Genomic DNA, 27,908 nt, shown 5'->3' with positions numbered 1-27,908 from the left:
GCCCAAGTTTGAATGGAGTTGGGGGCAGGTTTTTCAACCAAGTACGTGTCGTTCCCTCGAGCATCATTGTGAAGTACCTAGCGCAGATCGCTTCATTTACATCAAGCATATCCATGGCGATTTCATAACTCTCAAGCCATGACGCAGGCTCAAGGTCCGGGGTGTAGTTAGGTACCTTTCTTGGTCCCTTAAAATCCTTCGGCATTCGCTCGTTGCGAAGGGCGGGGGCCAAGCATGGCACCCCTACCTGCCTGTCGCCTCCAACAAGCGGTGTTGGGCCGGTTTGAATGTCCGGGTGATCCCGACCCGGCGGGTCCCGATGGTTAGGCGGGTTAACCTGGGGAAGGGGTCGCGGTCCGCTGGTTATGGCGGGCTGATCCTCTGGCCGGCTCCTGGTGCGACTTGCTTGGGGTTGGAGTGTAGCCGATTGAGGCTGTGCGAGAACTGGGCGTTTTGAACCACCGTTGTCTTCAACATCTCAATGGCGTTCCTTGCTTCTATTTCGGACGGGGTGTTGCCATGACTCGGAAGGGATTCTAAATGGCGAGTCACACCGAGCATGTTGTCCACCGGGTTGGAAAAGTGACCCCGAGGTGTCTGGAATCGAGGGACGCGATCAACCGCTGGCTGAAGCGGCGGGTTTGGCGGCTGACCCGGCCCTCCTCCCGGAGCATCTCCTGCCCCGGGAGTGTGTGGAGTATTGAATAGGCGGGTAGGGTTGAAATCGGGAGGCAAACGCCCCTGGTGCCTCCGCTGATGGACAGCGTCAGATGCGCGCTGATGTCTCTCGAGCCGCCAGTTTTCGGTGTTCAAGCGGGCTGTCTCTGCGGTGATTTGAGCTTGCTGGGTCTCAATCCTGGCGGCTTCTGTTTCAGCGTCTCGCTGAGACTTTGCCACCCCATCTCTTAGCTTTGTCAACTCGGCATTTATCGTGTCCTGGTTTTCTGCTGTTACAGGGGTCGCTATGAGCCTTGTTATCTCCGCCGCTAAGTCCACCAAGATCGCAGCCGGGCTTCTGGATGTTTCGCCAGTCCCGTCGTTGCCTGCCGGGTTTGGCGGGGGCTGAGTCACCCCTGCCATATAAACGGCGATCTGACGGCGGGTCCGGTCGGGAACCTCGGGGTCCATTGCCAATGACAGGCCTCCGAGGCAGCCCCCATGTAGAGACTGAATTGAATCTGAGTCGCCCATGGATGATTTGTCATTAGCGTTGACCGACGCGGTCTCCTGAGTCGCCATCGTTCTGGTTCCTCAGATCCCTGTGTGAAACCAACAAAGACCGGGCGGGTTAGATTTGGCGTCGCGACAGGGTGGACATACCTGGCCGGCTCGACGATGTCGGTGAAGATGTCCGGCTCAGGCATAGGCGATCCAACCATGCCGACGAAGACGTTGATCTTGCCGAAGGGGATTCTGTAGCCGGATTCGATTGAATCAGCCTCGGGCCCCCACAGCAAGTTATTGATGTAGTACTTCCCGCGGCGGCTCCTAGTCATGAGCCCCGCCGCGTAGCTCCCTGGCCCTGGTAGGGCTCCCTTTGAGAACTCAACTCCACCATGCGTAGGCCCCATGGTGGGCGCCAACTGTCGCGGTTTTGTCACGGCAGATGTCCTCGTGAAAGGACTTAGTGTTGGAGCCATCGCACCTTGGTGGCGACTCAAAGGGGTTGAACGGGAGCGAGACATAGATTTACCCAGGTTCGGCCCCTCGTGAGGAGGTAAAAACCTACGTCCTGCTTTGTGGTGTATTGATGGTGTTTCGATTACAAGGAGGGCGTAACTCACCTGACCTAGCACTCGATGATTTCTAACCTCACCTCTCCTTCCCCGGGACTCGCCTTTATATACAGGTCAAGCCCCTAGGGTTTACAAGAGTCCTTACCATTGTGCAAGTCATGATTCTTTCTATCTCTAAGTCGTCGTGCTTTCCAAGACTGGAGTACTCCCCGATAATTGGTTCTCCATGAGGATCTTGAACCGCCATCCAGCTCCCGGGCCTATTGGGCCAAACCTTAAATCTTCAAAGGATGAGTCGCCCACTTGGTGACCCGGCCCAACTAGGGCGGGTCACACCGCAGATAATATCCCCAACAGTTAGTGTAGTGTTGGTAGTTCAACGCAAGGAGGAGGGCAAGGTACTGTTAGTACAGCGCCATGTCTACTACCTCAGCGAGGTCTTGTCCGCCTCCAAGCAGAACTATCCCCACTACCAAAAAATGTGTTATGGTGTTTACCTTGCTGCAAAGAAGTTGAAGCAATACTTCCAAGAGCATGCTATCACTGTGGTGAGCACTGCTCCACTTTCAGAAATCATGGGCAACCGTGATTCAACGGGCAGGATCACCAAGTGGTCCATCGCCATGGCGGACCACGATATCCGCTACGAGTCTCGCACCGCCATCAAATCTCAGGTGGTGGCCGACTTCTTAGTCGACTGGGCCGAAACCCAGTTCGAGCCGCCCCCTCCAGACTCTACGCATTGGCGGATGCACTTCGACGGCTCAAAGATGCGGACGGGTCTGGGAGCCGGCATCGTCTTGACGTCTCCGAAAGGAGACCAGCTCAAGTATGCTTTCACAAAGTGGATCGAGGCCAGACCTATGAAGAAGCTTGATGGCCCCACGGCTGTCAAGTTCATCACGGACATCTCTGTTCGATATGGCGTCCCCCACAGCATCATCACCGACAACGGCACCAACTTCACCAAAGGCGCTCTAGCGCTCTACTACTCCAAGGTAGGCATCCGGCTCGACTTGGCGTTAGTGGCACATCCCCAGTCAAATGGCCAAGCGGAGAGGGCCAACGGCCTGATCCTGGCCGGCATCAAGCCAAGACTGGTGGCACCACTTGTCAGGTCGGCCGGTTGCTGGATCGAAGAACTACTGGGTGTACTATGGAGCCTCCGCACCACGCCCAACCGGTCGACCGGCTTCACTCCGTTCTTCCTTGTATACGGGTCCGAGGCTATTATTCCTACGGATATCGAGTTCGACTCGCCTCGGGTCACCCTGTACACGGAAACGGAGGTGAAGGAGGTAAGAGAAGATAGTGTGGATCTCCTTGAAGAAGCAAGGGACTTGGCCTTGAGCCGGACGGCCATCTATCAACAGAAGCTGAGATACTACCACAGCAAGAAGATCAAGCCTCTCTCTTTCAGAGAGGGAGACTTGGTCCTCAGAAGAATCCAGCGCACGGCCGGCCAGAACAAGCTCTCATCCCCATGGGAGGGACCCTTCAACATCAGTAGGGCATTGCACAACAACGCATACTACTTGATCGATGCCCAAAAGCCAAGGAAGCGCAAGAGGGACGACTCCGACCAGGAGACGGAACGTCCATGGAACGTGGCATTGCTTCGCCCTTTCTACTGCTAGAAGGCAAGTATCAAACACGGAAAGAGCATGCACATATGTATCTTTCTTCCTCTTCAGGGATTCCTAATGAATGCAATGAAAAGAGCATGCCGCATGCTTCTTTTTAAATTCATATCTAGAGTACTCACTCTGTGATGCCCCTTGCTGGCTCTAATAAGCTCGGGGGCTCGCTAGCCGCTTGGACGCCTTCCTTATGTTGTAGAAGAACACCTAGTGTATGCCGGACCGATCCCTGGTGACCTCGTAGCACCTGCAGACCGGCTCCGGCCGTCCGGCTAGCGAGGCGGCGCCAGGTAAGGCCGGATGCATGCAAAGTTCGACTACAAAAAGGTTGCCGGCTCGGGTTGGCTTGATCTATTTTACGATCTCATTCAAGCCGGCCTCTGCTGGTTTATGTCTGAATATTTAAGTCTTGATGCTTCGAAAAATCTAAGTCTTGTATTCTAAGGCAAGAAACCTCGACCCAGTCACAGACCTGCTCCCGGCTGTCGGGCTGGCGGGGTGGAAACTTGGGGATACAGGGATAGGAGAAAAAAGAAATCAACCAGGAATCAAAAGATAAAGATATAAAACAACACGCATGGAAATAAGAATATAATGCTAAATACATACATTCAAAATGCATTGGCCCACGGCCGAGGTTCATTACACCCCCCAGTGGGTGGAACTGTTGGACTGACAAGAAAATTGTAGACAACAAAAAAAGGACACCGGCTATGGGGCTGCGGCCTCATCGGTCGCCCCGGCTGCTGCTCCTGAGGTGGTGGCTTCACCATCGCCGGCTGCTCCCGAGGCGGTTGCATCGTCTCCTCCGCGAGGGCTCCCGGCTCCGTCAGCACCGGAGTCGACGTACGCCGCACCGCTAGAGGCGGCATCATTATCCACCTCGTGGGTCGTCTCGTCGGAGCTGCCATCGGCGCCATAGGGCTGAAGGCAATGTAGATCTTCACGGATCACATTGCCGCCTTCACCCCGCTCCAAGTTGAGATCGTCCCAAGCGGCGTACTCGGTGATGTCGCTAGCCCTCACGTGCAGCGCCTCCTCCACAGCCTGCAGCTCCACCTCCGAGCCGTCGCGCTGAGCAACGAGCTTCCACAAGTACAGGTTTCGATACCAGGACTTGGCCAAGCGCAGGGCCATGTAGGCTCCAGCACGCGCAGCTGAGGCACGCCAGGTGTCAAGGCGAACCTCGCCAGCCGCAAGCCAGCGGGCGAGCCGGCTCCACGCCATCCGGCCACAGGGCCGCCACCATCGACGAGCCTACGACCTAGAGTCGAGCCACAGACTCGCCTAGGGCACGCACGCGGGCCCTGAGGCCCACTCCGATCTCCTCCACACTCCAGCCAGAGGTAGCATCTACCTCCTACCCAGCCACGCGGCGCTCCTCACGGCTCACCTCGACGGCCGTGTCGGCTGCGCCCTGTGTCTCAGGGAAGAGAACTGAGACAGGAAAAGGAGTGCAAAAACGAGTAAGAAGAGGAGACGGCCAAGAAAAGTTCAAGACAAAAACAAAAATAAGACTCACGATGGAAGGCGCCATCGGTCTCATGAGGGCTCTCCAGGACTTCGAGCTCCCGCACCTTGCTCGCTTGAGTAAGGCGGGCAACTTCCTCCTGGAGGGTCGCCGCAGAGTCCAGGGCCTTGGCCAGGTGCGTCTGCTTCTGGACAAGGGCCTCCTCCTTCTCCCTCAAGGCGGCGTCCTTGAGCTTCATCTCCTCGAGATGAGCCGACGCGAGGCGTTCCACGTCGGCAGAATGGGAGGCGTCCTTCTCCTGCAGCGAGGCATGTAGCTGCTCCAGCTCGACCCGGCTGGCCGCCTCAAGCTCCTTCTTCTCCGTTTGGAGAAGAGACAGTTGCTCCTGGAGCCGGCCGCCTGCGTCACGCATGGGCGTCCCGCTCCATGGCGACTTCGCCCAGCCGGGCTTGGAGCCCGGCAACCTGGCCATCGGCCGCCTGGTACTGGGTCCGCAGCTCGTTATAAGCCTGCACCTGGGCATCATAAATATCCTGCAAAGGAAAGAAGAAGCGGAAGTGAGATTCGGCCTGGTTAAGTCATAACCAGCCCGACTCTCGGGGGCTACACCGAGTGGGTGCGCTAGCGCGCCCCCACTAAAAAAGCAAAGCAAGAAAAGAGAAGCTCAAAGAGATTCGGCCCGGCCGATGCTCGGCAGCCCGATTCTCTGGGGCTACACCCATTGGTTGAGCTGGCGCGCCCCCACTGATGCAAGAAGAAGAAAAGGAAAAAAATCGAGGATCAAGATAAGGCACTTACCCTGGTGCGCTCCTCCAGGCGCTCCAAATCGCCGGCCACCACGCGGGTCGACTGGTCCACCTTGGACCGGCTACTGGAAAACAACGACACCAGCTCCGGGACACTAGTGAGCGCGGTACTAATAACCCACAAGTGTAGGGGATCGCAACAGTTTTCGAGGGTAGAGTATTCAACCCAAATTTATTGGTTCGACTCACGGGAAGCGAAAGAATATTCTCAAGTACTAGCAGCTGAGTTGTCAATTCAACCACACCTGAAAGATTAGTGTCTGCAAGCAAAGTATCGGTAGCAAAGTTGTATGATAGCAACAGTGCCAGAAACAGGTCTGTTGACGGCAGACTATTCCTAACTTGTTGTATCAATGGCGCTAGTAAAGCGTTGCAACAAGTAACAGCCAAGTAGCAAGTAACAGCAGTAGTGACAGCAGTAGCAAGGAACAGCAGTAGCAGCAGTAGCAAGTAGCAGCAGTAGCAAGAGAGTAACAACAGTAGCAACAGAGTAATAGCAGCAGTAGTAACAGCAGTAGCAGCAATGTAACGTAGAAAGGACCAATAGTAAAACACTCGTAGGCAGTGGATCGGTGATGGATGAGTATGCCGGATGTGATTCATCATGTAACAGCTATAACACGGAGAGATAAGTAACTAGCTCCCGTTCGTCAATCTAATGTAGGCATGTATTCCGTATGTAGTCATACGTGCTTAGGGAAAATAACTTGCATGAAATCTATTGTCCATCCCTCCCGTGGCAGCGAGGTCCTAATGGAAACTACGGGATATTAAGGTTCTCCTTTGAATAAAGAACCGGACCAACGCATTAACACGTGGTGAATACATGAACTCCTCATACTATGGTCATCTCCGGGAGTGGTTCCGGCTATTGTCACTCCGGGGTTGTCGGGTCATAACACATAGTGGATGACTACAACTTGCAAGATAGTATCTAAAACACACATATATTGGCGACAACATAATAGGTTCAGATCTGAAATCATGGCACTCGGGCCCTAGTGACAAGCATTAAGCATGGCATAGTAGTAGCAACATCAATCTCAGAACATACTGGATACTAGGGATCAATCCCCGTCAAAACTAACTCGATTACATGATAGATCTCATCCAACTCATCACCGTCCTGCAAGCCTATGATGAGATTACTCACGAACGGTGAAGAGCATCATGGAATTGTCGATGGAGTAAGGTTGATGATGACGATGGCGACGATTTCCCCTCTCCGGAGCCCGGAACGGACTCCAGATCTGCCCTCCACATGAAGAACAGGAGGTGGTGGCGCCTCCGTATCGTAAAACGCGATGAATCCTTCTCCCTGATTTTTTTTCCGGGCAAAACAGAATATATAGAGCTGAGTTTGGAGGCAGTGGAGCCTCGTGGGCCCCACAAGCCCTCACGGCGCGACCTGGGGGGGTGGCCACGGCGAGTGGGCTTGTGGCCCACTGTTTCACCCCCTCCGGTGGATCTTTGCGCATGTATTTTTAATTAATTCCAGAAAAATTCTCCGTAAATTTTCAAGACATTCCGAGAACTTTTATTTCTGCACAAAAACAACACCATGGCAATTCTGCTGAAAACAGCGTTAGTCTGGGTTAGTTCCATTCAAATCATGCAAATTAGAGTCCAAAACAAGGGCAAAAGAGTTCGGAAAATTAGATACGACGGAGACGTATCAACTCCCCCAAGCTTAAAGCCTTGCTTGCCCTCAAGCAATTTAGTTGACAAAATGAAAGAGACAAAATAAAAACTTTGACGAACTCTGTTTGATCTTGTTGTTGCAACTATGTCTAACTCATAACCAGAATTTCAGCAAGATCACAAGCAAACCACGTAAGCAAATGACATCTAGGTCTCACGGTAAACTCATATCAATGGCATAATCAGCTAGCGAGCAAATAATAATAAGCCTCAAATGTCAACACTTCAATCAAAACAACATGAAGCAGTACGAACAGATGGTATCTCGCAAGCTCTTTCTGAGACCGCAAAACATAAGTGCAGATCACCTTCAAAGACCAAGGGCTGACTAAAAATTGTAGTTCATGGCAATGAAGATCCAGTCACAGTCATACTCAACACAGTTAAAAGCAAAGCATAAAAACGACAGAGGTGCTCTCTAATTGGTGCTTTTATAAGAGGAGGATGACTCAACAAGAACATAAATAGACAGGCCCTTCGCAGAGGGAAGCATTGATTTGCAGAGGTGCCATAGCTCAAGCTTTGAAAACAGAGATAATAATTTTGGGTGGCATGCTTTCATTGTCAACGCAATGACTAAGAGTTCTCAACATCTTCCACGGTACACATGCTATAGGCGGTTCCCAAACATAAAAGTAAAGTTTTGACTCCCCCACCACCAATCAATCACACTCCACGGCTAGCCGAATCCTCGGGTACCGTCCATACCAACATCAATCCTGGGGGAGTTTTGTTTGCAATTATCTTTTCGATTTGAGCATCGAACTGGTAATTCCAATTACTGGCCCCTTTCTCGTGTATGATAGTGAATAAACACATATCAAGGATAACACGCCTAGCATGGAAGATACTAATAGCCCCCTATCACCACATGAGCGGTTCGGGCATGCAAAACAGATTATTTCTTAAAGGTTTAGAGAGTGGCACATGCTAATTTACTTGAAACGGCAGGTAGATACCGCATATAGGTAGGTATGGTGGACTCACATGGAACAACTTTGGGTTTGTGGAAGTGAATGCACAAGCAGTATTCCCGCTTAGTACAAGTGAAGGCTAGCAAAAGACTGGGAAGCGACCAACTAGAGAGCGACAACAGTCATCAAAATGCATTGAGATTAACTAACATTGAGTGCAAGCATGAGTAGGACATAAATCACCATGAACATGAACATCATAGAGGCTATGTTGATTTTGTTTCAACTACATGTGTGAACATGCGCCAAGTCAAGCCACTTGAATCATTCAAAGGAGGATACCATCCTATCATACTACAACACAGTCATCTCAACATTCATGTGGGCAACGAAGACAAACCATTATAAGCTCCTAGCTAAGTAAGCATGGCATAAGCAACTATGATCTCTAAGTTGGCATTGCAAACATGTTTTCTCACAACAAGGCTGAATCAGGCATGATGAGCTAGTCATATTTACAAAAACAAAATAGATTGAGTTCATACCAGCTTTTCCAGGCTCAGTCACTTCATCATATATCGTCATTATTGCCTTTCACTTGCACGACCGAACGATGTGAACAATAATAAGAGTGCTCGTGCATTGGACTACGCTCGAATCTGCAGGCAAACACAAAGGAGAAGACAAAGTAATATGGCTCTTTGAAAACTAAACATGCATGCATGCAAGAGCCGCTAAACATTGTAACCAATATCTTCTACCTTGACCCAAAGAAAAAAGAAAACTATTTACACGGGAAATCTCCCAACAAGCAAAAGAAGAAAAAGAAAATCTTTTTGGGTTTTCTCAAACTAGACAGACACACGAAAAGAAAACGAGAAAAAGAAAATAAACTAGCATGGATGATACAGTGGCAAAGTGTGAACGCCGACGAACAAAGTAAAAGCATAAGCAAGAATGTAAAGTCGGTGAGAACACGTACTCCCCCAAGCTTAGGCTTTTGGCCTAAGTTGGCCTACTCCCAAGGAGGGAAATAACCAGCTCCGGGATACTCCGGAGTGGACTGAGGATGCCACTGCTGTGTGAGCTCCTCTGGCTCCCACTGATAAACTGGCGTCTGGTACTCGACTGGTGGCTCGGGCACGGGCACCTGTGGTTGGGCTAAGCCCCAATATGCGTAGATGTCCGAGGGCATAATAATGTACGTGCCTGCAGGAAGACTGAACAAAGAAGGAGCAGGCAAAGTAATAGTCTCACGAGTACCCTGACTAAATACCAGGTTATAAACCATCCTTCTACTTATATCTCTATCAAGAAAGTCATGGTGAACCATGATGTCGTAATCTAGATATCTCTCAGGAAGAAGAACCTCTTCTTCTTCCTCTAGTCTAATGGGTATCTCAAAGTGTCTGGCAAGACGGGTAGCATAGATACCTCCATAGACAACACCTTTAGAACGGTTCAGGTTGAACCGTTGAGCTACTATAGTGCCCAAGCTATAAGTTTTATCATTATAAAGGGCTTCGTGCAAGACCGCAAGATCTGAGGAACTAAGTGACCCAGCTTTCCCATGGCCAATCAAACATTTTCCCACAAATAATGAGAAGTACAGAAGCACGGGAAAATGAATGCTAGTAGCTGTAGCGCAAGACACTCCTCTCTCCTCTCCTACAGCAGTTGTACCGATGAAAGCTTCCAAGTCCCGTGGACGAGGTTCATGAATATCCCCAACGTAAGGTAATTTGCAAACATTGCAAAAATCCTGGAGTGAGATGCGCTGGGGGATATCATAAAGTTTGAACTCAACCATAGGAGGATTCTTCCTCGGATAGAAGTTAAAGCTTTGTACGAAGATATTAGTGAGGAGGAGGTATTGCATACACTTATCTTCAACGAAGGCAGTAAGGCCTGCGTTTTCCACCAAGTGATAAAAGTCCTCATAAATTCCAGCGGCGCGTAAGAACACATCGCTTGGCCATTCGCAAGCTCGAACTTCTGTGACTCGAGGGACCAGATACTTGGGCTTCTTCTCACTCCCATCATCCTTGGGGTCACGGCTTGAAGAGCCTCTTAAGAACCTCCTCATCTTTTCCCTTTTCTATCTCTGAAAATTTCTGAAATTTTTAGTGATTCTAAGGAAAAGTGAATAAGGCTCAACGAAACTCGTAGCAACTACTCCCACAAGTGCCTAAAGGCCATATTACGCACCAAAACTACTTGGGACCAGCTAAAATCAGCATGCAAAGCTCAAAAACATGGTCACCAAGGCAACAAAAATACGCGGAGTATAAGGACTAGAGCAAAAACTAATTGGACCAATGGAGGAGTCACTTACCAAGGAATAATTTCCCCAAAACAGTTCGGAGAACGGTGATTTGAGCAAAGAGATCGAAAATCCCAACAAGAGGACCAAGAACACGGGTTTGAGCTGCGAAACAATTTTTTCTAGAGGTAGGAGAACCAGATGAGAGCAAGAATGAGTGGAGGGGGTGCCTGTGGGCCCCATAAGCCTGGGTGGTGCGGCCAGGGGGGTGCCCGCACCCCAAGGGCTTGTGGCCCACTGGTGCAGCCCCCAGATAAGCTCTTGTCTCAGAACTTCTCAAAAATTCCAGAAAAAATCATACTTGATTTTCAGGACGTTCGGAGAACTTTTATTTTTGGGGTACTTTTCCACCGGACGCTAAAACATAAAACAGGGAAAACTAAACTAAATCTATCAATTTTCTTCTAAGCAACCGAAGGTGAAAGCTTGGAACAAAGGTTTGTGACTCCTCGATTCATCCATCTCATGGTCATCGAAAGAAATCCATCAGTGAGGTTGATCAAGTCTCCTCGACAAACCTTTTCGAATCGCAAAAGAGAATGGAGAATTTCCGAATAGTCACTAGGTCACCTCAATGGGGATGTGTATCTCCCCAAAAAGCAAATCATACTTCATCTTGACACGAGGTATAGGGCATTCAAAGCTCCCAATAAGAATCGATGAAGTTTTTTCGATAGCATTGATGCAATGTACTCGATATTGTTTCTTCGGAAAGTGCACCGTATGCTCATTACCGTTGACATGGAAAGTGACATTGCCCTTGTTGCAATCTATAACAGCCCCTGCAGTGTTTAAAAAGGGTCTTCCGAGGATGACCGCCATGGCATCGTCCTCAGGAATATCCAAGATAACAAAGTGTGTTAAGATGGTGACATTAGCAACCACAACAGGCACATCCTCGCAAATGCCGATAGGGAAAGCAGTTGATTTGTCGGACATTTGCAGAGAGATTTCAGTGGGTGTCAACTTATCCAGTTCAAGTCTATGATAAAGAGAGAGAGGCATAACACTAAAACCGGCTCCAAGGTCGCATGAAGCAGTTCTAACGTAGTTACCTTTAATGGAGCAAGGTATAGTGGGCACTCCGGGATCACCTAGTTTCTTAGGAGTTCCACCCTTGAAAGTGTAATTAGCGAGCATGGTGGAAATCTCAACCTCAGGTATCCTCCTCTTATTAGTCACAATATCCTTCATGTACTTAGCATACAGAGACATTTTGAGCATATCTGTCAAACGCATTTGCAGAAACATAGGTCTAATCATTTCAACGAAGCGCTCAAAATCCTCATCGTCCTTTTTCTTGGATGGTTTGGGAGGAAAGGGCATGGGTTTCTGAACCCATGGTTCCCTTTCTTTACCATGCTTCCTAGGAGTGAAGTCATTCTTATCATATCTTTTATTCTTAGGTTGTGGGTTATCAAGATCAACAGGTTCAATCTCCACATCCTTATCATTGCTAGGTTGAGCATCAACATGAACATCACTATTGATATCATCATTAGGCACATGTTCATCACCAGATTGTGTTTCAGCATCAGAGACAAACGCATCGTATGGACTCTCAGGTGTAGCAGCATCTGGGTTGCTGATACTTCCATTTTGCATCATGCTTTCATGTTGATATTTATTGCTTTTTGGGTTGTTATATTACTTGTGGTACCATATTTATGCCTTTTCTCTATTATTTTGCAAGGTTTATTTGAAGAGGGAGAATTCAGGCAGCTGGAATTCTGGACTGGAAAAGGAGCAAATCCTAGTCCACTATTCTGCACATCTCCAAATGCCCTGAAAATTTACGTGGATTTTTTCTGGAATATATTAAAAATACTGGGCGAAAGAACTATCGGAGGGGGGCCACCAGGGCCCCACAAGCTTGCCCATCGCCACCACCCCCCTGGTGGCGCAGGGCAGGCTTGTGGGCTGCCTGAAGGCCCACTAGCCCCCCTCTTTTGCTATATGAAGCGTCCTGGTCTGGAAAAAATCAAGAGGGAGCATTTTCGTGGTTTTGCCGCCGCCACGAGGCGGAACTTGAGCAGATCCAATCTAGAGCTCCGGCAGGACGATCCTGCCGGGGAAACTTCCCTCCCGGAGGGGGAAATCGTCGCCATCGTCATCACCAACACTCCTCTCATCGGAGGGGAGGCATGTTCATCAACATCTTCATCAACACCATCTCCTCTCCAATCCCTAGTTCATCTCTTGTAACCAATCTTCGTCTCGCAACTCCGATTGGTACTTGTAAGGTTGCTAGTAGTGTTGATTACTCTTTGTAGTTGATGCTAGTTGGATTACTTGGTGGAAGAGTTTATGTTCAGATCCTTGATGCTATTCATTACACCTCTGGTCATGATTATTATTATGTCTTGTGAGTAGTTACTTTTGTTCCTGGGGACATGGGATAAGTCATGTTAATAATAGGCATGTGAATTTGATATTCGTTCGGTATTTTGATATGTTGTATGTTGTTTTTCCTCTAGTAGAGTTATGTGAACGTCGACTACATAACACTTCACCATATTTGGGCCTAGAGGAAGGAATTGGGAAGTAGTAAGTAGATGATGGGTTGCTGGAGTGACAGAAGCTTAAACCCCAGTCTATGCGTTGCTTCGTGAGGGGCTGATTTGGATCCACTAGTTTAATGATATGGTTAGACTTTGTCTTAATTCTTATTTTGTAGTTGCGGATGCTTGCGAGACAGGTTAATCATAAGTGGGATGCTTATCCAAGTAAGGGCAGTACCCAAGCGCCAGTCCACCCACATATCAAACTATCAAAGTAACGAACGCGAATCATATGAACATGATGAAACTAGCATGACAGAAATTCCCGTGTGTCCTCGGGAGCGTTTTTCCTCATATAAGACTTTGTTCAGGCTTGTCCCTTGCTACAAAATGGATTGGGCCACTTGCTGCACCGTTGCTACTACTTGTTAATTGTTACTTTTTGCTCGCTACGTTTCACCTTGCTACACAATCACTTGTTACCGCTACTTTCAGTGCTTGCAGTTATTACCTTGCTGAAATCCGTTTATTAGAGCCTTCTGCTCCTCGTTGGGTTCGACACTCTTACTTATCGAAATGACTACGATTGATCCCCTATACTTGTGGGTCATCAGTTGCTAGCGTGCAAGTTCCTATCATCTTTCTTCTTCTTTCTAGGATGACTAGGTGCATCAGTGCTAACTCCTTCAGAATCTTGTTCAACTCTCTTCGGATGACCCTCAGGATACAGAGGTTCCTGGGTCATTCTACCGCCTCTAGTGACGACTCTAACGGAATTTTCATTCAACTCATCGAGCAAGTCATTCCGAGCTTTAAGTACTTGTTCTACTTGAGTAGTAACCATAGAGGCATGTTTACTCAGAAGCTTAAGATCATTGACGTTTCTGTCCACACAAGCACTTAAATGACTAAGCATACGAGCATTCTTTTCCAATTGTCTGCTAACATAGTCATTGAAACTTTGTTGTTTGGCAACAAAGTTATCAAATTCATCCAGGCATAAGCTAGCAGGTTTATCAAAAGGAATATCACTCTCATCAAACCTATGGAGAGGATTTACTTCTACTACCTGTATCGGGTTATAAAGACCATGGATCTCTTCGATAGGTGGTAGATTTTTGACATCTTCAGATTTAATGCCTTTCTCTCGCATGGATTTCTTTGCTTCTTGCATATCTTCAGGACTGAGGAATAGGATACCTCTTTTCTTCGGAGTTGGCTTAGGAAGTGGTTCGGGAATAGTCCAAGCATTCTCATTGCACAAGATGTTATTCAGTAGAATCTCAGCTTGTTCTACAGTTCGTTCCCTAAAAACACAACCAGCGCAACTATCTAGGTGGTCTTTGGAAGCATCGGCAAGTCCATTATAGAAGATATCAAGTATTTCATTATTCTCAAGAGGGTGATCAGGCAAAGCATTCAGTAGCTGGATGAGCCTCCCCCAAGCTTGTGGGAGACTCTCTTCTTCAGCTCGAGCAAAGTTGTATATTTCCTGCAAGGCAGCTTGCTTCTTATGGGCTGGGAAATATTTTTCAGAGAAGTAGTAGACCATATCCTGGGGGCTACGCACACATCCAGGAGCAAGAGAAGTGAACCAAGTCTTAGCATCATCCATTAGCGAGAAAGGAAACAGCTTGAGGATATAGTAGTGGCGGATCTTTTCCTCACTAGTGAATAGGGTGGCTATATCGTGCAGTTTGGTAAGATGGGCTACAACCATTTCAGAATCATAACCGTGAAAAGGATCAGATTCAACCAAAGTGATTAACTCAGGGTCGACAGAGAATTCATAATCCTTATCGGTCACAAAGATAGGTGAAGTAGCAAACTTTGGGTCGTATTTCATCCTAGCGTTCAGAGATTTTTCTTTCCACTTGAGCAGTAGTTTCTCAACATCATAGCTATCCTTACACGCAAGAAAGTCCTCAGCTATCTCTCCCTCCATAACATAGCGCTCAGGCATAACACGCAATTCAGGCATAGTAGCAGGTTCTACTTCAATAGTATTAACAGTTTTAGAAGTATCATCACATCTAGTAGCAACTCTAGCAATTTGTGCATCAAGGAATGCACCTAGTGGAAAAGAAGTATCAGGCATAGCATCATCAGGCATAGTATCAAGCATAGCATCATCGGGCATAGTATCAAGCATAGGATCATCATAAGCATCATGGGCAGCAGAAGTAGCATCATCAAGCACAGGCGACATATCAAGATTTCTAGCAGGAGGCGAAGTCGCAAACTTACTCATAACTCAAGGTGAATCAAGTGCAGAGCTAGATGGAAGTTCCTTACCTATCCTCGTAGTGGAAGGCAAGATTTCAGTTCTTGGATCTTTCGGATTCCTCATAGTGATCAGCATACGTAAATCCAAGTGACTCAGATAATATAGTTGTGCCTCCCCGGCAACGGCGCCAGAAAAATGTCTTGATAACCCACAATTGTAGGGGATCGCAACAGTTTTCGAGGGCAGAGTATTCAACCCAAATTTATTGGTTCGACTCACGGGAAGCGAAAGAATATTCTCAAGTATTAGTAGCTGAGTTGTCAATTCAACCACACCTGAAAGATTAGCGTCTGCAAGCAAAGTATCAGTAGCAAAGTGGTATGATAACAATGGTGCCAGAAATAGGTCTGTTGACGGCAGACTATTCCTAACTTGTTGTATCAATGGCGCCAGTAAAGTGTTGCAACAAGTAACAGCCAAGTAGCAAGTAACAGCAGTAGTGACAACAGTAGCAAGGAACAGCAGTAGCAGCAGTAGCAAGTAACAGTAGTAGCAACAGAGTAACAGCAGTAGCAACAGAGTAACAGCAGTAGCAGCAAAGTAATGTAGCAAGGACCAATAGTAAAAGACTCGTAGGTAGTGGATCGGTGATGGATGAGTATGCCGGATGTGATTCATCATGTAACATCTATAACACGGAGAGATAAGTAACTAGCTCCCGTTCGTCAATCTAATGTAGGCATGTATTCCGTATGTAGTCATACGTGCTTAGGGAAAAGAACTTGCATGAAATCTATTGTCCATCCCTCCCGTGGCAGCGGGGTCCTAATGGAAACTACGGGATATTAAGGTTCTCCTTTGAATAAAGAACCGGATCAATGCATTAACACGTGGTGAATACATGAACTCCTCATACTATGGTCATCTCCGGGAGTGGTTCCGGCTATTGTCACTCCGGGGTTGTCGGGTCATAACACATAGTAGGTGACTACAACTTGCAAGATAGGATCTAAAACACACATATATTGGCGACAACATAATAGGTTCAGATCTAAAATCATGGCACTCGGGCCCTAGTGACAAGCATTAAGCATGGCAAAGTAGTAGAAACATCAATCTCAGAACATACTGGATACTAGGGATCAATCCACGTCAAAACTAACTCGATTACATGATAGATCTCATCCAACTCATCACCGTCCAGCAAGCCTACGATGAGATTACTCACGAACGGTGAAGAGCACCATGGAATTGTCGACGGAGGAAGGTTGATGATGACGATGGCGACGATTTCCCCTCTCCGGAGCCCGGAACGGACTCCAGATCTGCCCTCCAGATGAAGAACAGGAGGTGGCGGCGCCTCCATATCGTAAAACGCGATGAATCCTTCTCCCTGATTTTTTTTTCCGGGCGAAACGGAATATATAGAGCTGAGTTTGGAGGCTGTGGAGCCTCGTTGGCCACACAAGCCCTCACGGCGCGGCCTGGGGGTGGTCGCGGCCCTCCGGTGGATCTTTGCGTAGGTATTTTTCATTAATTCCAGAAAAAATCTCCGTAAATTTGCAGGACATTCCGAGAACTTTTATTTCTGCACAAAAACAACACCATGGCAATTCTGCTAAAAACAGCGTTAGTGCGTGTTAGTTCCATTCAAATCATGCAAATTAGAGTCCAAAACAAGGGCAAAACAGTTCGGAAAAGTAGATACGACGGAGACGTATCAGGTACCAGCGGGCAGTCGCGCGCGCGCCGAGTTGGCCGCCCACCACGACTTCATCGGCCGGCTCCCGACCCGGCCACCAGCTCCCGGCGCAGCTGGACCGTGGTGGGGACGACGATGGCGCCGGCTCCAGGTGCCAGCGCGGTGGCCGGCTCCGCCGATGTCCCGGCCGACGCTGCCTCCTCGGCGGGAGGTGGACGGGCCGCGTCCGACGCATCCATGGTCACCCCTGGCGCATCAGGGGCCACGTCTGGCGCATCCAGGATCAGTTCCTACGTGTCAGGCGCCGCCTCGGCCCTAGGGGAGTCAGGGATCACCTCTAGGTTCACCGGTGCAGAGGCGTCCGGCTTGGAGGGCTGGGCCTCCTCAGCCCTCGGGGCGTGCCTCGGAGCCGCCTCGCTAGCTGGCTCCTCCACGCGAGCATGCGCGGAGGGGTCATGTCTAGCCTTCATACGCTTCTCCACCGGCTTCTCGACCCGGCTGGGGCGAGACTGGCCCTTGGCCGTCTTCCCCGCGGCCGCGTCCCACCGACGCTTGGACTGCTCCTCGAGCTCCCTCTGGGCAGCATCAGAGGCTGCCCAGCCGGCCCGCTCGGCTGCGGAGGCGGTGTCTTCCTCCACGTCCTCCACCTCCCTGTCGGGCGACGTTCTTAAGGAACAAATCTTTACACCACACAAATGCAGAAAAGGGGGAGGAAATCTTACCCTGCGACCATGGGCACCGGCCTCCTACCGGCACCACGGCGCTTCTTGGCACCACTTGCCCGTGCTCCGGCTGGAGGACCCGGCGCCGGTCGCTTAGGAGCTGACCTAGAAGTTGTGGCACCCTTGCCCTTCTTCCCGACCGCCTCGTCAGTACCGGCCGCCCCGACCCTTTGACGCCGACCGCGCGTCAGCGGCGGGCTGGTGACCTCCTCCACCCCGTCGGAGTCTTCCCCGAAGGCTACATCAAATAGGAATGAGGAAGTCTCGTCGTCATCCGTCCAGTCTCCAACGGAGGGCCACGGATACTCACCAGAGGGCTCCGTCCCTTCCGACTCCAGCGCGTTCTCCGAGCCTGCGGAGGAGTCCGAGCGGGACTCGATCACGCCCTCGTCTTCGATCTCCGAGGCCTCGGACGCTGCCACGTCGGGAGCAGGCGGGCGGAGGGCTGCCTGCAGATTCTCAAACATCTGCGCAAGAAGATTCGACAGCCGGCTCAACGAGACGGCCAGTCGCGAGACAAACAGCAAAGAACAAAGAGAACACTTACCACCGGAGGTGGACGGGACCTGTTGTAGGGGGTCATCCCCCATGACCAGTTCCCGCTGTCGTCCATGCGGGCGGTGGAAATCAGGTTCACCCCTCGCGTCACCGCGCTGGGGGTGAATCTCTTGGTGGATGTCCTGCAGGGGTCATGACGGCTGCTCATCTGGCAGACCAGATGTGGCCGCCTCTGCAGCGGCAGGATCCTGCGAGTCACCATGGTGGTGAGCAAGTCGCGCACAAGAAGGCCGCCTTTCTCCAAAATCTCGAGGTGGGCGGAGATCTGTGCCACCTCGGGAATCGGCTTGGGGGACTTCGCCGCCCGATTCAACTTCGTCGGAGGATTAATGTTGAACGGGGGCATGTTGAGGGCGTCTCGGGCCGGGTCGGCGTTCTTCATGTAGAAGAATCCCTTCCGCCACTGCTTGATGGACTCTTGCAACGGCAGCTGGGGGAAGCCGGACTTCGAACGATGATGCACCAGTGCGGCTCCGCACGGCGTCATCAGGCGCGGTCCGGGAAGCTTCTCCAGCTCGGCCTTCTCCATCGCGATGGACTGCTGCTTGAAGAAGAACAGGCTTCGCCGGAGATCGGCGCGGGGCTCAATCCCCAGGAAACCCTCGCACAAGACCACAAAGGCCGACAGTTGCAAGATGGCGTTAGGTGCCAGGTGATGCAGCTGCAGGCCGAAGAAATGGAGCCACTCGGAGAAGAAGGAGCTCGCCGGGAGCCCGAAGCCCCTGTAGAAATGCTCGTTGAAGACAACGACCTCTCCCACGGCAGGTGTTGGGGCGGTCTCGGCGCCAGCGATTCGCACCAGCACCTGGGAGGCCGGGGGCAACAGCCAGTGATGGCGGAGCGCCTTGATATGGACTTTGCAGATCTCGCTGCCCAGCCAGGCTCCCTGCGATGAGGACTTCTTCGAGGAGGAGCCGCCGGCCATGGCTGCGGGCGGCTGGAGCTCGAAAGGGCTGGTGGCTCGACGGCGACGAAGGCGACGAAGACGAAGAGGACGGGCTCTTTCTCTCTGGGCCCAGGGAGGAAGAGGGCGTCGATGCGGGGTGAGAGTGGGGGGCGAATGGCCTCCTCAGGACCCCCGCATCCCATTTAAACCCCACGAAGCGTCGTGGGGAGGGGATCCGGTGCGCGCGGAACCCCACTAACCCCTTGTATTATGGACGGTAGCGCTTCCCTAAGCCCAACCATCGCGGAGTAAATCCGCAGAGGATCTCTCGCGCGGAGGCCGAGGGAGCGTCATGGCGGGACCCAGGGCCCAGGCTCGGTCCCATCACCAGTAATCACCATCATTACGTCACGTGGGGCCTGGCATGTGGCGCGTTCTGAGCGACCTACGACGAAGCCGAGGCGTTGCTTCGAAGCCAACCGGCTTCGGAGCCGGTGTCCCCTACCGCAGATGGCGGTAGGAATACCAAGACAAAATATCAAGCCGGCGTGACCGCCCGTCCGCAAACGGCGGGTCTCTCCAGCTTCGGGGACTATTGTCAAGGGGATAACCCCGGGGTAGGCTCATCGAGCCTGCTCCTTCATTTCCTACCCAAAGGATATGACCAAGCACAGTTTCCCAAGGCCCAAGTCTTCTGGCCGGCTAGGCTGCGCCTGCCGGCTGGAGGACAAGGCGGCCAACTCTCTGGCCGGCTAGGCAACCCCTACCGGCTAGAAGCTAGACGGCTACCTCTTCCTGACCGTCTTGGCCAAGCCAGTTGGCTAGGAACGAGGCGGCCGTGCCCAAGCCGGCTAGGCAACCCCTACCGGCTAGAGGCCAGACGGCTACCTCTTCTTGACCGTCTTGGCCAAGCCAGCCGGCTAGGAACGAGGCGGTCGTGCCCAAGCCGGCTAGCCAATCAGGCTAGTCGGCCAGGGATCTCAAGTCACATCAGATCGTAGGTCATGACAAGACTTTACGATTAAAGGTGGTTGTGCGTCAGCAAAGGTACTGGATCGGAGTGCCCGGCAGGTACGAGCGTCGGCGGCCACGCCGCTGACCTACCCCGGCTCTGATCCATCACCTAGCATAGTGTCGGACCGTCAAACTCCCACTCCATTACTGCACTCGGCGTGGGGAACAGTGGAGGCGGTCGTACTATCTGCCCATGACGAATCTCGCTGGACGACGCTTGACGTACAGCGCGTGCTCGGTGTCAACCTTACGCGAGAGCTTCATTGGCCAGGCGGCGGGTCCCACCGCCAGATGAGACCATGCAGCCAGCGGGCCCCTCAAACAAGACAAGACCCTCGTGGGCCCCCTGGTCAGCCGGCGAGGCTGCCAGCCGGGTCCCACTCTTGTACCCTTTATCCATATTGTAGACCGTAGGGTTCGTCTATAAAAAAAACCCCGGTCACCCGCCATGCAGAGGGTCGGTCAAACAACACTTCACACCCACCAACCACACAGAGAGAGGCAGAGACAAGCATGCTGCTCCCCTCTTCCTCCTCCTCAACACAGCTCTAGGAGCAACCTTGTAATCCATCCATATACATCATACACTCTGGCAGGACTAGGGGTCTTATCTCTACGGAGAGCCCTGAACCTGGGTACATCGTGCGTTCCATGCTTGTACCAACCTCGTCCCCAGCGCCCTCCTTTGTCCCTTCGGTTCTCACCGACTTTAGCCTACCTATGGCATATGTTGTGAATATTCACCGACAACGGGGGAGGCAAAATTCGTGGCTTTTGGTGGCTGCCCAAAAATCAGGGTTTTCCTCTCCTTATATGAGCTGGGACGATCATCCTTGGCCCTCCGATGGATGCCCCTTTGATCCAAGGGCTCTTGGGCACCTCTAGAACCTTCCTAGGGACCCCTCTCAGCCCTAATGAGGTCCCAAAGTCGTGGCTTGGCCGAATCCATCAAATATGGTAAGAGTTGGACTCAATCACGTCACCGATTCCCGTAATCAGATATTTGTCCTCCAGTAAAACAGGATTTCCTGGAGTGCCCGAACTCCAAATGGACCGAATTGTATGTCTAGAATTATCAGCATAAAATTCCCTACACTTTTGTCTTGTGTGAGATTTCCGTTTGAGGCCGTCTTCGACCCATAACGTGGCAATCTTTAAAGAGAGTTTTCGGACAGATTTCAGGAAAGTCCCAATTTGACTCCAATAAGGTTTCCTCTTCTATTTTTGATAGATCCTACACATAAAAGTGTAAAACAAGAATATCGTGCACTTTTGCAACTATTAGTAGGTTAGTTCAAATAAATCATAAACTTAATATAAAAAAATTATCAAAAGCATAAAAGTAGCATGAAACCATAAAAAATTATAAATACGTTTTGGACGTATCAGGCGGCCGCACGACGTCACACTCGGACTCGCAACATCGGGAATCCATTGCTTCCGCACAACTGGTGCTTGCATCCGGTGTTTCTGCCTCACCGGAGGCGGTGTGGTCTGTCTGGCGTCTGAACGCCGTGGCGGAAGCGCAGCCCCTCCGTTGGCGCGCCGAGCATGAAGCATGGCCGACCTCAGACGATGTCATGGCGTGGCGTGCCCATCGGGCGAGGCAGCGGCCACAGGATGCGATTGAGGCCCTCGCGGCGGCGGATGTTGGAGAGGCGGAATCACACTCCCCGATGCCTCATAGGCTGTAGCAGTGCGCTCGACGCAACATCGTCGTCATGAATGTCGGCTTCTTCCAGGAATGATCCGTCATCGACCTCACGTCGACTGGCACCATCCGGGTTACGGGCTCCAACGAGGAAGAGTAGGGCATGGGAGACGGCGGGAACTCGACTCCCGTGAGCCATCTAGTGTCCCATATCCTACTCTACATCGTCGGCCATCAGACCGACACTATGAGGGGCGCAGGCAGCCGCCAGACATGGGCACAATGGAGCCAGATGAGCTTCGCTCAGTATTAGGTTTACATTGCATGTAATGGTGTGTATTTGAGGTTTCTAATTTAAGATATCCGGATGTAAAATGCAACATTTAAGGCGTGACTGCTCAGTGTCCACGGACGCGCCCGCGGACGTTTGAGGGGCCGGATTTGAAGGGTCCGGTTGTACATCCTCTCGGAGCATCTCTAGCAGATCCCGTAAACTGGTCAAACCCATAAAAAGGACAAGGTGTTTACAGTTTTAGTGGGAAAGCGGCGCCGAGCAGACCCCGTAGAACTTGTTTGACCCTTACACTTTTTAAGGGGCATGATAAACTCATCCGCAAAAACATTATATGTGAAGTGTGAAAGGCAATATAGAGTTCAACCCGTAAACCGGTCAAACCTCGTCGGAGCAGACGCACCGCCGCGGAACTGGTCGGAATGTACCTGGAACTCATCGGATTCCATCGCCGCACGTTGGAAGAAGTCGCTGCACGTCGGAATTTGCCGCCATCGGTCCGAATTGCGGCCGGTTTGACCTCCGCTGTCGAGGCGAGGCCATGCACGGACAAGGAAGAGCAGGCCACCGACTGCCCATTCAGGGCTAGGCAGCACCGGAGAAGAGCCGGGCATGGGTGGGGGAGCTCGCGTGACCACAAGGGCGAACGCGCGCGCGGCGGTCGATAGTGCCTGGCTCAAATCGAGGACGGACGGGCGCGCTAGGTAGCGCGCGGTCGGGGCGGGAGGCACAGGGCTCCTCCACTACATGTGTGGCCCTAAACGAGCGACGCTGGGACGAGGCAGGGGCGAGGCAGGCGGCGCCGAGGCGAGCCGGGGTGCCAGGGAGTGGCACGCCGTGGCTGGAGACGGAGTCGCCGAGACGGGAGGAAAGAGAAAAAAAATGGGCTATAGTGGGATACAGTTTTATTTACGGGTCTGTTGTGTTCGGAACAATTTCGCACCGTAAAAATGGTTTATAGTTTCCCTTATACGTGTTTTTAAGGGTCGACTTTTACATGTGTGTGCTAGACATGCTCTTAGAGCATCTCTAGCAGACCTCGTATAATGCCTCGACCCGAAAAATAATCGTCAAAATACAAGTCAGCGAAGAAAAAACTGCCCGAGCAAACCCTGCAAACGTCTCCGACCCGTAAAATTTTTTTGCGAGGCGCGGCAAAATGCCCACCCCAACCCGCGAAAACGCAGGTTCTCACCCTCGCCCCGTCGGTGTCGTGTATATATCGGGAGCAGTTGGTGAGTGGGACATTTCGGCCCGTGCTTTTCCCCCACCCACCGCCGTCGGGCTGTCGCTTTTGGTTCCGACCATACCAACCGCCGGGATCACGGCGACGGGCCCCCACACGCCCGAGATTGACCTCCGCCACTCCGTCGTGCCTCGGCTGGTTGGAAAGCTGCATATCGGCAGCTTGTTTGTCGCGGCCACCGGATTTGACATTTCTGGCCACCAGCGGCTGCGCCAAGCCATGGATTGGTTGGGTAGCACCCATCACAGCCCCGACAAAGCGTCAACGCCACATGCAGGTACTGGTTCAGCTTCTAGTCACCGTCATCGGTTTGCCGGCAATGACTCTTTCGACCGTCGCCCGGGCTCGGTGCTCGCGTAGCGGCTCGCCGGCTTGCCAATGCCGCTCATAGAGTGCGACGACTGCACAGAGACAGTGTTGCGGCTCACATCTAGCACATGGCAACACCTCAAATGGGTATTCTTTAAATGCAATGACAATGGGGTATGTTCTTCTTTCTGATCGGCTTTGTCAACTTATTTGTTTAAATTTCGGTAGCTTATTGAGCTATTTTATGTGTGTAACGAAGGTGGATGCTCATTTTGGTATTGGGAAGAAGAATACATCGATTTATTGATTGAAAGAAATTTAATAGATGTCCGTGTACTACTTAATATAATTGTGGCTAATGATGCGGCTGCATGTGCAATTAGAAAAGAAATTAGAGATGAAACAAGTCCCATTCTTTAGAATCAAAGTCGAAGAATGAAGAATGTAAAATTAAGAATTCACAGATCAACAATGAATGCATGGAAAAGATGTTGATCCAACTAGTGGGAGTAGTTATGAAAGTTGGATATCTTCCAAAATATCTAATTGTGATTTTTGTTTTCTTTGATCTTATTATTTTAGCAAAGATTTGGAGATTTATTATGTATCTAATGACTTTGAAGAAATTAAAGAAGCAAATAAATTTATTTTTATGATCAAAATTGAAAGGCAAATAACTGATTTGAAGGCCGACGTGAGCGGCAAAACTGATCCATATAAAAGGAATATTTTTTTATACAGATCCGTTTTGTGGGATCTGCTCGACCGCACACGCTGGCCCGCAAAAGTGTTTTTCCTACGAACTACTCTCTCCGTTCCTAAATATAAGTCTTTTTAGAGATTTGATTAGGGGACTATATACAAAGTAAAATGGATGAATCTACTTTTTAAAGCATGTCTATATACATATGTATATAGTCTTTTAGTGAAATCTCTTAAAAGACTTGTATTTAGGAACGGAGGGAGTATAAATGATTTTTATGGATCGACGTATACAGGGAGTGTGCTAGATATAAGAAAAGGTTGTCTTCTTCCCTTCTTCGCCGCTTACATCCATCCATCCTCAGGAGTCGGGACTCGGGAGTCAGGGCCTCAGCTAGCCTCTTGCAGCTTTCACTCCCCGAGCTTGCCCTCCCCCGTTCCAAGAGCAAATCAGACGCAGAGGGGAGCCGGGGGGCAGAGCGAGTCAACTAGGTGAGCTGCTTCGCGATTCCCCTGAGAGAATTTTTACTACTCCCAAGTTCATCCTGCATCTGCCGAGCGAGGCTCGATTCGAGTAGCAACCACTGCACGTTTTGGATCTCGTCGGGCCTTGTTCTGGTACGGGGACGGAAGCTTGTTCCGGTGGTGCCGCAGGAACAAGCCTAGCTGAATCTGGTGCTCAAAACGTGTGTATGCACTGCAGATATGCATCATGCATGTGTTGACTTTTTACTGATTGGGGTTAGCAAAAGGGGCAGGGCTATCTGGTGCACACGTTCATATCTGTTGGGGGCATCTCCCTGTTTGGTTCTGGACTTCTGATTTTCCAAATTAACTGCCTGGCAAACTTGTGAGCAGGCATGGCGATGGCTTGCTCGACGAGGATGCTTGCGTTTCTGCTGCTCGCGCTGGCCTTTACCGCCGCGGTTGCAGAGAGCAGAGATGCATACAAGGGGAGCGCAGATCGATATGCCTGCATATTGAGTAAGTCGTGAATTCATTACAAGAACGAATGCTGCTGCTTAATTTTTCAGTTTTGACCAAACTACTAATGGACTACTATCTTTCAATTTGGCAGAAATATTTCTGGTCTATTTTTCTGTTTCATCTCAGTCGCACAAAGACATAGAAGTCTGAATTGTATTGTTGATGCCTGTGTTGTAGTATAAACTATACTTGTGTACCCACTGCTTATTAGATATCTTTAGCTAGCAGTAGTCACAAATAGGGCATGTTATTCTGCTTCCATCCACTGATTCTGAAAGTCTGAATTCTCACTTATGGTTTCTCATGAAGAACACTCAGATCCAGATGTGATAACTTATGCTCACCGCATCTTCAGCTGAACACCCCTCTCATTGCAAAAATTGAAGTTCCATTGTTTTTGAGTGTTCACCTTATGATAAGAACTGCAACTCAATTTTTGACCAGAAGACTGTCTTTTTATTTTTGACCAGAAGACTGTCCCTAAATAATCCTGCATCTACTTACCAGAAGACTGTCCATAAATAATCCTGCATCTGCTTTTCTGCTTTGATCTTGCAAAGACACATGGTAGTATGGATCACGTTGCCGATGCCTGTATTGTAAGAAACTAATAATCGCTTTACTTGCTGAGTTGCTGTCTATGAGATATATTTAGCTGGAAGTAGTCACAATTAGGGCATGTAAATTCTGCTTCCATTTACTGATTCTGTAAGTCTGAACTCTCACTTATAGTAATCATAAAGATAACTGTGATCCTGCTGTGACAAATTATGCTCACCACATCTTCAGCTAAACACCCCTCTCCTTATAAAAATTCAAGTTCCACAGTTTTGAGTGCTGAGCTTATGAATTATGATCAAGCTGCTCTGCTGTATCCATTTCAGCCCAGGAAAGCTTCCCTCTTGCAAGCAAAGGGGCAGGATTAACTTCGGCAAACGGAAAGCTGTGTGTACTGTGTGAGCAATACTCAACCGAAGCTCTGGTCTACCTGCGACAAAAAGAAACCCAAACCGAGATTCTCAGTGTCCTCCACCACACGTGTGCAAGTCTTGGTCCTCTAAGACAGCAGGTGTGGATAAATGGCAATGCCTGCCTTGGACAGCACAGTTCAAAGTTCAGTAAACTGACTGGCTTTCATCTTCTCACAGTGCATGACGCTGGTCGACTACTACATTCCCGCTTTCTTCTTGGAGGTTTCTGTGCTTAAACCTGAGGAGTTATGTGAATCAGCGCACCTCTGCCCAAAGGGGGCGGCGGCTCGGTCGTCCACACGAGGGGAGGCCTGCGGCCTATGCCATCATGTTCTTGTTGAAGTTCTTACCATGCTTAAAGATCCCAACACCAAGGTAACTGCCATTTTCACAACTTCCGTCCTCGATCTTTTGGGCAATGTTTGGCTTGTACTTTGCACATGGCTAATGCGTTTTTGTGCATGTCGCGACTTTCTGCAGCTGGAGATAGTCGGGCTTCTTTTCAAAACATGCAGCAAGGCGAAGAACTATGAACCACAGGTGAGCTAACTTCAGAAACAGTTGTAGGTGCCGGAACACAAACGATTCTGTCTGTAATTAAATAATAATAGCATATCACAGGATCACCTAGTTCTCATGGCCTTTCGTACAACAGAAATAACTGAGAAACGCTGACCTGTTCTAATGCTTCTGAAAGTTAGCGGTTCGATACTACAGTGCATTTCTCCAACGCGCCAGTTCCAGTGATGATATATATACCGGTTCAGGATCATTAGAACTTTATATGCTGCTAACTGTATTTCTGTAATTAGCTAACTTTGTAACAACTGAATTGTACGCATGAACCTTTTGGTGTTTTTGACGCTTTTGAAGGTATCTAGTTTCTTATTAAAAAAAAGGTATCTAGTTTTGTTCTGCTCACGAGCTCGCTTTTGTTTTTATTTCTCAGTGCAAGAGGCTTGTTCTTGACTATATCCCACTGATTCTGGTGAAGACTCAGACGTTCCTTGAGACGACGGACGTCTGCTTTACGACACATGCCTGTAAAACAGGCGTGCAAGCAACAACGGAAACAATTCCTCTATCCGCCACTTTGTGAAGAACAAATGTGTAGGAATCATACAGGGGCAAAGAAGACTGTAATTGTTCTTCCTATATTTTGCTCAAGCACTGCCAAGATATGAAACCTCGGCCTGTGTGAGGCTTTGTCTGTACAATGTGAGCTCTGCTCTCTGAAGTTTATGCAGCAAGCCAGCAGCTGTACTATCATTCATTTGCCCAGCACACAATCGTCTCAGAGCAGCATACTGAGCAATTGTGCAGGTTAACATGTGTTTATCACGTTGTATCTACTTCTATGTATCTAGTTTATCACATTGTATCTACTTCTATGTATCCAATCATGATGGTGCTGTTATTGAGGGTTGATGGCTTGCTTTGGCATTAGCAAGTGAAGACATTTTTATGGGGGAGGTAATCCTGAATTTTGATATGAAAAGATTGATGAGATTGGGTTGTTAACATACACTTCTTGGTACCACAAATACAC

The 27,908-nt window shown here is 49.9% G+C and overlaps 1 protein-coding gene across 1 annotated transcript; it reads left to right on the top strand.

Moving 5' to 3' along the window:
- Window positions 1-24,701: 24,701 nt before the first annotated feature.
- LOC123442834 (proactivator polypeptide-like 1) lies at window positions 24,702-27,880 on the top strand. The gene is made up of 6 exons (XM_045118991.1): window positions 24,702-24,893; window positions 25,260-25,385; window positions 26,273-26,457; window positions 26,537-26,734; window positions 26,840-26,899; window positions 27,309-27,880. Exons 2-6 carry the CDS (start codon window positions 25,262-25,264, stop codon window positions 27,456-27,458), a joined length of 717 nt encoding a protein of 238 aa, XP_044974926.1. The 5' UTR covers window positions 24,702-24,893; window positions 25,260-25,261; the 3' UTR covers window positions 27,459-27,880.
- The last annotated feature ends 28 nt before the right edge of the window (window positions 27,881-27,908 follow it).

This window comes from Hordeum vulgare, chromosome 3H, assembly GCF_904849725.1.
Source record: "Hordeum vulgare subsp. vulgare chromosome 3H, MorexV3_pseudomolecules_assembly, whole genome shotgun sequence".
Lineage (NCBI taxonomy): Eukaryota > Viridiplantae > Streptophyta > Magnoliopsida > Poales > Poaceae > Hordeum > Hordeum vulgare.
This window is presented reverse-complemented; position numbering and strand designations above follow the sequence as displayed.

What these genes read in the sequence shown, in the direction of transcription:
- LOC123442834 (XM_045118991.1), top strand. Translation starts at nt 25,262, where the DNA reads ATGGCGATGGCTTGCTCGACGAGGATGCTTGCGTTTCTGCTGCTCGCG. An exon ending in TCGATATGCCTGCATATTGA is followed by an intron (nt 25,386 to 26,272) that starts GTAAGTCGTGAA and finishes TATCCATTTCAG; the next exon opens with CCCAGGAAAGCTTCCCTCTT. An exon ending in TTGGTCCTCTAAGACAGCAG is followed by an intron (nt 26,458 to 26,536) that starts GTGTGGATAAAT and finishes ATCTTCTCACAG; the next exon opens with TGCATGACGCTGGTCGACTA.